General features: G+C 35.1%; 2 protein-coding genes across 2 annotated transcripts in view; one reads left to right on the top strand and one right to left on the bottom strand.

The window, feature by feature from the left end:
* The window catches only part of LOC110028769 (cytochrome P450 90B1-like), a 6569-nt gene extending 3403 nt beyond the window's left edge, over positions 1-3166 (top strand). The window contains exons 4-8 of the mRNA XM_020730752.1: positions 1864-2163; positions 2234-2323; positions 2461-2539; positions 2716-2822; positions 2921-3166. Of these exons, the coding sequence (XP_020586411.1) occupies positions 1864-2163; positions 2234-2323; positions 2461-2539; positions 2716-2822; positions 2921-3151 (807 nt within the window). The 3' untranslated portion in view covers positions 3152-3166. The remainder of the gene's footprint in view (positions 1-1863; positions 2164-2233; positions 2324-2460; positions 2540-2715; positions 2823-2920) is intronic.
* A 7723-nt stretch (positions 3167-10889) lies between these two features.
* LOC110028765 overlaps positions 10890-11468 on the bottom strand; it is a 7686-nt gene continuing 7107 nt past the window's right edge. The window contains exon 4 of the mRNA XM_020730744.1: positions 10890-10947. Within this exon, the coding sequence (XP_020586403.1) occupies positions 10890-10947 (58 nt within the window). The remainder of the gene's footprint in view (positions 10948-11468) is intronic.

Raw genomic sequence — 11468 nt, 5'->3', positions numbered from 1 at the left:
CATATATTTCATAATTTTTTTATTAAAATTTAAAAACATATGACTAAAGATATTACTTTTGTCATAATTTACATTAAGTTAAGTTTTTTTTTCTATATATATTCCAATATTATGGCATTGAAGTAATTTGATTTGGATCATGGCATAATCTTCTATATTATTGTATTTTTAATCATGGTGAAGGGCTTGAATCATTCAAAAGTGAAATATGTCTTCATGTATAAGTTTATAACACTGATGTGTCATAAATATAAGTATCAAACTTTAGGCATTAGATTTTAGAATAGATAAAAACTATTCTATATGAATGTTATGCAAGGACCTAACTTTATGAATTATTCATAGCACGTTATACAGGGTGTCTTAATGGTAACAGTCTTTGTTATTTGCATTGAGGTAGATTTTAAGCCACATTATATGATGTTGCAGTATTCCCTTCAAATAATGACCATGAACACATTAAGTATAAGAAAGGATGATTGGCTGATGGAGATGCTTCTCACGGATTACTCATACGTTATTTCTGCAATTTGTTCAGTGCCTATTAATTTCCCAGGCCTGAAATATTGGAAGGCACTTAAGGTAACTCTATATTTACTCATATACCTTAATAAAAATACAAGCTTTATGTGCTTGAAAAATAAAATAATTTGCTTTATGAGTCCATTTTTATATGTAAACATGCTAATATAAAATATGATTGATGTTTCTTATATTAAAAACTTTTGCAACTAAATAATTAATAAGATTTAATCATAGCTTAATTAGAAAAAAATAAAATCACATAAAAAGTAATCAATATCTTAAAGAAAAATAGAAAATATCAATGAATATGTTATATTATAATGTAATAAGCATCTTCATTTATCATTTACTTTTAAGAACATAAGTCATAAGTTGTACAAGAATTGTTGCACATGTTAGAAAACTTATGACAAGCGAGAGAAGTTTGTGTTGTAGGAATGTACGAAAATCACTTAGAAACAAATAAGTTAAGAGAACTACACATAAGACAGAATATTATTTTCACAAAAAAAATGAAATTAAAAATATTATAGCGTCTTATCTATTTAAAATAGCTGTGCTAGTATGAGTTAAAATTATGAATGGTATTGCACCCCATAGTTGAAAAAGATAAACTAATAAAACGTAATAAAGTTTGAATAATGGAATATGATTTCTCATATAGAAGTAATAGATTTTGGGTCTGCTTGGGATAGCTTTCTATCTACTTTGCATTTTAGATAGCCACCATAGCTTCGTTTGGGAAGCTACTTTCTGAAAAATTATGTTGTGGGAAACTATTTTTTTCAAATTTACCTGCAGAATAACAATAGTTGTAAGGGTTTGTTTTGGGCGGCTGCAACTTTTGAAAAATGTGGTAGTAAAGTTGTGGGGAAGAAACCAACTTCTTAGAAAGTTACACTAGAAATTATAAGTGCATATTTTTTTCAAAAAATCACACATATCTCTTACAACCTCTGTACTTTAACAGATCATGTTGAAAAAAACAGCATCCCGTCAAAGAAATTTCAAGAAAATAATAAGAAAATTGTTCCCCAAACGGAACTGTAGCTGCAGTTTGAAACTTTAAGTAAACAGAAAGCTGTCCGAAACATATCCTAAGAATCCTATTGCATGAAATTTGGGAAAAAATACTTATTAATAATTTTAATTGTAGATTTTTAAGAAGTTATTTGCTCCACCTCAGCTCTATTACCACATTTTTAAGAAGCTGCAATATGTTTTAAAGTTTAATTGTAAAATAAAAATTTTATTGTTGCATGCAATTAGAAAAAAAAAAAGTTATTTGCTTTATTGAGTATTACATGACGACTGTAGATTCATTTTAACTTTTTGAAGGCGAGGAGAAATGTCTTGAAGATTTTGAGGAAAATAATGAAAGACAGGATTACATTAATGTCTAAAGATGTTGAAGATGGCAAAGAAGAAGCTGAAAATCATCTCAAAGCTGAAGGAAGAACTAAATCAGACTATGATTTACTGGACTTGCTGCTTATGAAAAGAGCAGAATTCTCCAATGAAGTTATTGAGGACTTCATTTTTGGTTCCATTTTTGCTGGACATGATTCTACTTCAAGAGCAATCGCTTTCATGCTCTATCTCCTAGCAGATTCTCCACAAGTTGTCAAAAGGCTGCAGGTAATTATATTTGATATTTTTAATTAATTTCTCTTTGAAGAATTTGCTCAGTTCAGATGATTTGATTCAGGAAGAGCACCTTCAAATTGTCAAATCCAAGTCAAAATTAGACCGCAAACTATCATGGGAAGATTACAGAAATATGGAGTTCAGCAAATGTGTAAGTCAAATGATTTATTATAACTTTTTTCTTGTCTTAATTATTTTTTAGCTTTTTGGTTCTATTATTATTATTTTTATTTAATATAATTTTAAAAAAAATAATAACTTATTAAGGTTGTTAAATAACTTATTAAGGTTGTTAATGAGACCCTGCGGCTCAGCAATGTTGCTCCTTTCATTCCCAGGATGACAACTGAAGAGGTCAAGTATAAAGGTTAGTTCTGTTAAACTACTTTCATTACATTATTATATTTAAACAAATATCATTGAATGTTATATGCATTATTACATACATTTTAAGGTTTTGTACATATATATTACCAACATTTTTTAAAGCTATTAATCATATTTTTACTTTAACCAATGAAGAAAGTTCACTTTCTTTTGTAGGTTTTGTTATTCCAAAAGGCAATCTTGTAGTAGCCCACATGTGTGCAGTACATTTAGATCCTTCAAATCATGACAACCCCATGGACTTTAATCCATGGAGATGGATGGTGAGCCCACATGTGTGCAGTACTATCTTTTTGCATGCATCTTCAATAAATTGCAACAACAATTAGAATAACATTTGTATTTTCTTCTTTAACTTTAGGGTCCAAATTGTGAGAAAACTAAGAAGGGTTACATGGCATTTGGTGGTGGTGCAAGAAAGTGCCCAGGAGAAAATCTTGCATTATTAGAAATGGTTATCTTTCTTCATCACGCCATTCTTAACTATGAGTGGGAGATTGCTAATAAAGATCATCCCATGCATCTTCCTTATCTTGAATTTCCAAAGGGCTTGCCACTTAGGGTTCATGCTACTCAAATATTAAATGATTAGCAATAACACCTTAATTTAATTATATTTGTTATATGTATTATTTTTTCTATATCATTAAGTCATGAATATTATCTTATATTGCTTGACACTATGTATTATTGTCTATAAAGGGTATGATGCTTTCATAAAGGTGAAGTGAATGATTTTGTTTTCAAACATGTCATATTATTTAAAGTCTTATTTTGTACAGATTCTTGCAATACATATATATATTATATTATATTAAAAGGAATCACCAGAGGCTATTATCTGAGTCTCCAGCCACACCTAATATGTCTTAAAATTCGAATACCACCTCCTTAAGATCAACTATGTCAGATAAGATTCAAACACCCAACGTGAGGGATATTATACCGTGGATGCCAACCAACAAGCCGGAGTACAACATGTATATATATGTGTGTATATATATATATATATATTTCTCGTATATAATGAAGGCTAAATTGATAAAGGGTGTAAAAAAAAAACTTAATCTTATGTTTAATTAAGCTTTATAATTGTACAAAACTTAAATTATCTACGGTCTTTATCAGATTGGGTCAACTATATCCTTTGATTAAGTAGATGAGGGATTAGATAGCCCAGGATGACAAAATTATTGGATTTTGATCGGGCTTGTCATTGTTCCCTCACCGTCCACTCTAAGCTAATGGTGATCAATTTAATTATTTTAAAATTTAGTCATTGTTATTAGACGATGAGTTTGGACACTTATCACCTTCATGACCATCCTTAATCAAAAGTGCTATCCCGTTATCGGAAGGGGTAAATAATTATAGGGGTTTGCACCTATGAAAAACCTTGTCCCCGGATAAAAAAATCCTTATAAAGTGAGTAAGAAATCTCTAGATTGTCTTATCTAAAATTTTAATCTCTTTTAAAAATTTAACTCAACAAACCAAAAAATTCAAAAAAAAACCTCTAGTGCAAGAAGTCAGCGCATCAAATGTTTAGAGCCCACAAGTTGTTCAACTTTTATTTTGTAAATTAAAATCCTCCCTAGTTTAATTTCATTACAGATGTTACGATCATATACAAAATGAATAGGTTGAACTCAATGGAACCACTTGAGTAATCAGCGATCTAAGCTTAAAGTTGTTTCTAGCAAAAGGAACTACAAGAATGTTCTCTCAAAGAGTTTTTCATTGAGGACCTCTAGTTGCATGATGAATACTCTGGTTGAGCTGATGAATTCTTTGGGTGAATGGTTATGATTTGTGGGTGACTTCATTAGTCTTTCAAACTAGTTCAACAACTTCTAACAATGGGTCAAGCTAGATCTAACTCTTTTGAGACTAATTATAATTTGTGGGTGGCTTCATTAGTTTTTCAAGCTAGTTCAACCACTTAGAACAAATCTACGAGCTAAATCTAACTCTTATGAGACTTATTTGAGTTCCGCTAAGTTAAATTTTTAAGAAAAGGATAAGACGAGAGTGCCTATGAACCAACTCTTAAGGTATTCACAACCTAAAATTGAGATGAGATTGTGAGTGTCAGCATGCATACCATTGACATCTGCTAAATGCCCCCCAACTAGCCCAACCAGCTAGCATCTAAAAAGATTTTTGGTGATGGCGAGATCCTTTTCAATGATGATATGTTTATCCTGAATAAGTGACTTTGAAAGCGTCAAAGCCGAACAAAGACATTGATGATGCAGTTGCTGCTAATATTGGGATTAAGCATGTTTGAGAAATGATAGAGGGTCGGTATACTCAATAGTGTGGAGGAAGCATAGCAAGAGGAGAGTGGGCTTGTTGGTGAGGACGAAGCGACAAGAGGAGAGTGCATTTGGAACAATACCCTCTAGGTGTGCTTTATTTGTGAGGGAAGGGTATTGTGATTTCGGTTGATACATTAATTATGATTTATGCATAGATTTAACTTGTCCATTAGCATAATTGAAAGGCTTATTAAGCCGGATGGGATCTCTTTTTGTTGGGGTTCTTGCGGCTTGTGCGAGGAGTGGAATGGTTGAGGAGGGATTGAAATTTTACAAGATGATGAAGGAAGACTACAACATAGAATGTGGATCCAAGCACTACGAGTGTTTGGCTGAGCTTCTCAACACTGTTTCTATACACGAGAAGCTAGCCGAGCTTTCTTTTGAACGAGAAAGCAAGGTGATGGATATCAAGGATAAGGCTAGACTGTTTTGAAGAGAACAAAAGAAAGTGAATTTTCTTCATTGGTTAAAGTAAGTGTGGTCTCAAGTATAGGGTTTTCGTTACAGTTATACTGTTGGTTTGAATTTTTTGTATTTTTTTTCTGTCAATGCTTCTTCTAAAATACTATATTCTATTATTATTACTTGTTGAAGATCAACAATTTGTATATAAACATAATTTTTTTGGCATTCATAATGAATTCAAAATGTACACAGATCATGGTAGCACGTATGTGCCCTCTATCTCGATTGATTTTGTACACACATACTTCTCTGGCTTTTGTAACCGATCAAATAGGCTGTTGATTGAGAACCGGCTTATGTTTTTTGGAACCTGGAACATTGTCCAATTTAAAGTCTTTTAATGCATTAAGCCACATATAATTGTATCACAGTTAAGTCACCTGAGAGTTGGCTTCAACTTGACTTTCAATTCTAAATTGCTAAACTCGCTATAGGGACTCATGATGTGAAACTATTCCACTACTGAACTTGCTAAACCCTAGTTAAACATAAGATTGGGGTTTTTATTTACACCTTTTATCGGTTTAACCTTCATTCTATACAAGAAATATGGACCAGATAATAATTGAGAATTATTTCATATGGATCAATGAGGGTGACATGGACATTTTTTTGGATAAGCTTGGCGAGGAGAGCTCTGGTGACTCTGTCGTCAATCACCACCATTGTCTTCTTCTCGAATACTCTTCTTGTTTCATCCATCTCCAATGCTTGTATCGTATCGAAAAGCTCAAACAGTATGTATGTATATATACGCCCAAGGGCTAATTTTATTGAAATTAAAAAGATACATAGAGGTTGTATGAGAGGACCCAAAAAAATGTGTTTTGCCCATACGATACATCAGACACTAACATCCTAAAAGGATGAAACATAGATAAAACACAAAAAAAAAAAACTTGCAGGAAATAAGCTGCTAGGCACGAGCCAGCATGGTCTTGCCTCTGTCTCTGGTTCTAGGAGCGGAGATAGCTAACAAATTGCTGAGTGTCGTTCCATTACCCGAAGTTACTAGAGTATCATCCATTAAGTTCTCAAGCTGGGGTGTGCCTCCATTCTTCTTTTTGTTTCTAGATGTGTAAACCTGCCATTCCTCACACTGACTTATCTGATCGGTATGGTCAATAGATTGTTGGGCATGTAGGAGACAGTGAGCCCCCAGCTCCTGACTAGCAGTAACAAAATTCTGATTCTGAAGAGATGGTAAGCATGTCTTTTCAACACCGGGTGCATCCTGGGGATGTGAAGCTTCAATACTATCATGATTGTCTGACCCAAGTAAACCATCTGCCAATATATCAGTCGGAAGAACAGAGACAGTATTGTCTTCGGTAGTGGGATGGGGAGGTGACATCGTTTCAACCGGTGTTTCAATAGTCTGTGGAATGCACTCAGGAGCGGAGGAGGGACAGGTATGACGTGGGGCAGATCCAGAAGCATTTTTACTTGAAGGTTTTAAATTCGGATGCAACTGATAACATTGAGAAGGAGAATGTCCAAACATACGACAATGAGTACAATAAAGTAGTATATGTTTAAGTTTTGCTTGCTGCCAAAATTCCTGATGTTGTGTGCCAATCCATATTTCTCTCGAAAAATGTAAAGTAATATCCCTTTCTATCAAAATTCTAGCTTCTGAAAGTCGAGTCAGATTCACTGTAGGCGTGTAAGCTTTGAGGGGTTTACCGTATACCATCTTTAAAGCGAAGAGAAGCTGTTGATCAAAAAGGTGGATCTTCAAACCTGGGAAGCGCAGCCAAACAGGAATGGTAGGAGGTCCAATACGGGGGTCAAAATCCACCGTCCATTTTAAAACCTTCATCACCTGGTTTTCTATTCGAAGAACTCTTCTCACAAACATTTGGGCGTAGTCTTCGCCATTTGATAATTGAATAAGAATGTGGCGACCATCCAATTTATCGATCTTCCAACCCCCTTTCAGCTTCATTTGCTCAAATTTCTTTTGAATTAGCTCAAGTTTAGGGTTTTCATAAAGAAACTTACGTACTAAAAACAGTCGGCAGGGCGCAGTTAGGGTGGAGATTTCTGCCTCAGTGAGAAAGATTGCAGGTTTGTCGTTTTTATGGGAAGTTTTTTTGAGAAATCCGGTTTCAATGCCAAGAGCAAAATTGTCGTGGTATCGTTGCGGGAACATATTTGAAAGAGGAGCGGAGACGGGTTTATCACTGGCGATAGCGGCTGCGTAGGAACGTCTTGAAACCATTTCTCATGTTCAACAACAGCTGAGAACTCGCGACTAAGAAGTTTGGAGAGCCGAACGAAGCCGGGAGCCGCAGAAGCGAGGCGCAGCTGACAGACGCGCGAACAGTGCGCAACGGACAGGAGCCGCAGAAGCGCGACCACAGGGCACAGACGCACGTAACACTGCGCGACGAAGAAACAACGCCAAACGATGCGGATGAAGCGCGATGGAGAAGATACAACGAACTGCAATCGACGAGGAGATCAGGTTTCGCCATGTTGGCGAAACCCTAGCAGAAAGAAATCGGAACAAACGCATCGCCGAGGATAGTTATTATATAAACTCATATATATATGCAAGATATGGTCGAGCAGCTAGACTAGTACACCAAGAGAACAACGTTTCTCTCATTAATCGGGACAGGAGAACGACATTTCTCCCATTAATTAGGATATGATAAGGTGGAGCGTTGAATCTAAGCAAACTGAAGTTCTGGTCCACAATATAAAAAGAAAAAAAAAAGGGTGGTTCAATTTCCACTTCTCAAATCCAACTAACCAATTAAATTAAATATGAATTATTATAATGACTAAAACCCGCTATAGGGATTGAGTCTATGCACACTGGAACTGAAGCGTTGTATTTTTGTTTGATACTTATGGAGTAAACTCAAATTTGCTTAGATTCAACGCTCCAACTTATCATGTCCTGATTAACAAGAGAAAGATTGTTCTCTTGGCGCTACTAGTCTAACTGCTCAACCATATGGATATGCATATACATATACATATACATATACATATGGATATGCATATACATATCCATATCCATATACATATGCATATACATACGCATATGCAAATACATATGCATATACATATACATATACACATACACACACACTATTTGAGCTTCTTGATACAAGCAATGGAGATGGACGAAATAAGAGAAGGTGAATCCAAGAAGAAGTTGGTGGTGGTGATCAACGACAGAGTCTACGGAGGTATCCTAGCTAAGCCTCCAGAAGCATATCCATTTCACCCTCATTGATCCGAATGAAAAAATTCTTTATTATTATCTGCTTCAAATTTCTCGTATATAATGAAGGCTAAATTGATAAAGGGTGTAAAAAAAAAACTTAATCTTATGTTTAATTAAGCTTTATAATTGTACAAAACTTAAATTATCTACGGTCTTTATCAGATTGGGTCAACTATATCCTTTGATTAAGTAGATGAGGGATTAGATAGCCCAGGATGACAAAATTATTGGATTTTGATCGGGCTTGTCATTGTTCCCTCACCGTCCACTCTAAGCTAATGGTGATCAATTTAATTATTTTAAAATTTAGTCATTGTTATTAGACGATGAGTTTGGACACTTATCACCTTCATGACCATCCTTAATCAAAAGTGCTATCCCGTTATCGGAAGGGGTAAATAATTATAGGGGTTTGCACCTATGAAAAACCTTGTCCCCGGATAAAAAAATCCTTATAAAGTGAGTAAGAAATCTCTAGATTGTCTTATCTAAAATTTTAATCTCTTTTAAAAATTTAACTCAACAAACCAAAAAATTCAAAAAAAAACCTCTAGTGCAAGAAGTCAGCGCATCAAATGTTTAGAGCCCACAAGTTGTTCAACTTTTATTTTGTAAATTAAAATCCTCCCTAGTTTAATTTCATTACAGATGTTACGATCATATACAAAATGAATAGGTTGAACTCAATGGAACCACTTGAGTAATCAGCGATCTAAGCTTAAAGTTGTTTCTAGCAAAAGGAACTACAAGAATGTTCTCTCAAAGAGTTTTTCATTGAGGACCTCTAGTTGCATGATGAATACTCTGGTTGAGCTGATGAATTCTTTGGGTGAATGGTTATGATTTGTGGGTGACTTCATTAGTCTTTCAAACTAGTTCAACAACTTCTAACAATGGGTCAAGCTAGATCTAACTCTTTTGAGACTAATTATAATTTGTGGGTGGCTTCATTAGTTTTTCAAGCTAGTTCAACCACTTAGAACAAATCTACGAGCTAAATCTAACTCTTATGAGACTTATTTGAGTTCCGCTAAGTTAAATTTTTAAGAAAAGGATAAGACGAGAGTGCCTATGAACCAACTCTTAAGGTATTCACAACCTAAAATTGAGATGAGATTGTGAGTGTCAGCATGCATACCATTGACATCTGCTAAATGCCCCCCAACTAGCCCAACCAGCTAGCATCTAAAAAGATTTTTGGTGATGGCGAGATCCTTTTCAATGATGATATGTTTATCCTGAATAAGTGACTTTGAAAGCGTCAAAGCCGAACAAAGACATTGATGATGCAGTTGCTGCTAATATTGGGATTAAGCATGTTTGAGAAATGATAGAGGGTCGGTATACTCAATAGTGTGGAGGAAGCATAGCAAGAGGAGAGTGGGCTTGTTGGTGAGGACGAAGCGACAAGAGGAGAGTGCATTTGGAACAATACCCTCTAGGTGTGCTTTATTTGTGAGGGAAGGGTATTGTGATTTCGGTTGATACATTAATTATGATTTATGCATAGATTTAACTTGTCCATTAGCATAATTGAAAGGCTTATTAAGCCGGATGGGATCACTTTTTGTTGGGGTTCTTGCGGCTTGTGCGAGGAGTGGAATGGTTGAGGAGGGATTAAAATTTTACAAGACGATGAAGGAAGACTACAAGATAGAATGTGGATCGAAGCACTACGAATGTTTGGCTGAGCTTCTGAACATTGTCTCTATACACGAGAAGCCTGCCGAGCTTTCTTCTGAAGGAGAAAGCAAGGCGATGGATATCAAGGATAAGGCTAGACAATTTTGAAGAGAACAAAAGAAAGTGAAGTTTCTTCATTGGTTAAAGTAAGTATGGTCTCAACTATAGGTTCCGTTACAGTTATACTGTTGGTTTGAATTTTTTGTATTTTTTTTTCTGTACATGCTTATGCAATACTATATTCTATTATTCTAACTTGTTGAAGTTCAGCAATTTGTATATAAACATAATTTTTTTGGCATTCATAATAAATTCAAAATGTACACAGATCATGGTGGCACTTATGTGCCCTCTATCTTGATTGATTTTGTACACGCATACTTCTCTAGATTTTGTACCCGATCAAATAGGTTGTTGATTGAGAACCGGCTTATGTTTTTTGGAACTTGGAACATTGTCTAATTTTAAGTCTTTTAATGTATTTAGCCACATATAATTGTATCACAGTTAAATCACTTAAGAGTTAGCTTCAACTTGACCTTCAATTATAAATTGCTAAACTTGCTATAGGGATTCATGATGTGAAACTATTCCACTAATGAACTTGCTAAACCCTACTTAAACATAAGATTGGGGTTTTTATTTACTCCCTTTATCAGTTTAACCTTCATTCTATACGAGAAAAATGAAGCAGATAATAATTGAGAATTATTTCATATGGATCAATGAGGGTGACATGGACATTTTTCGGGATAAACTTGGCGCGGAGAGCTCAGATGACTCTGTCGTCGACCACCACCATTATCTTCTTCTCGGATACACCTTCTCTTGTTCCGTCCATTTCCATTGCTTGTATCAAGAATTTCAAACAGTACATATATATACATATATATATATATAGATCCATCCATCCATCCATCCATCCATCCATCCATCCATCCATCCATCCATCCATCCATCCATCCATCCATCCATCCATCCATCCATCCATCCATCCATCCATCCATCCATCCATCCATCCATCCATCCATCCATCCATCCATCCATCCATCCATCCATCCATCCATCCATCCATCCATCCATCCATCCATCCATCCATCCATCCATCCATCCATCCATCCATCCATCCATCCATCCATCCATCCATCCATCCATCCATCCATCCATCCATCCATCCATCCATCCATCCATCC

Source organism: Phalaenopsis equestris, unplaced genomic scaffold (assembly GCF_001263595.1).
Source record: "Phalaenopsis equestris unplaced genomic scaffold, ASM126359v1 Scaffold000527, whole genome shotgun sequence".
Classification (NCBI taxonomy): domain Eukaryota; kingdom Viridiplantae; phylum Streptophyta; class Magnoliopsida; order Asparagales; family Orchidaceae; genus Phalaenopsis; species Phalaenopsis equestris.
This window is presented reverse-complemented; position numbering and strand designations above follow the sequence as displayed.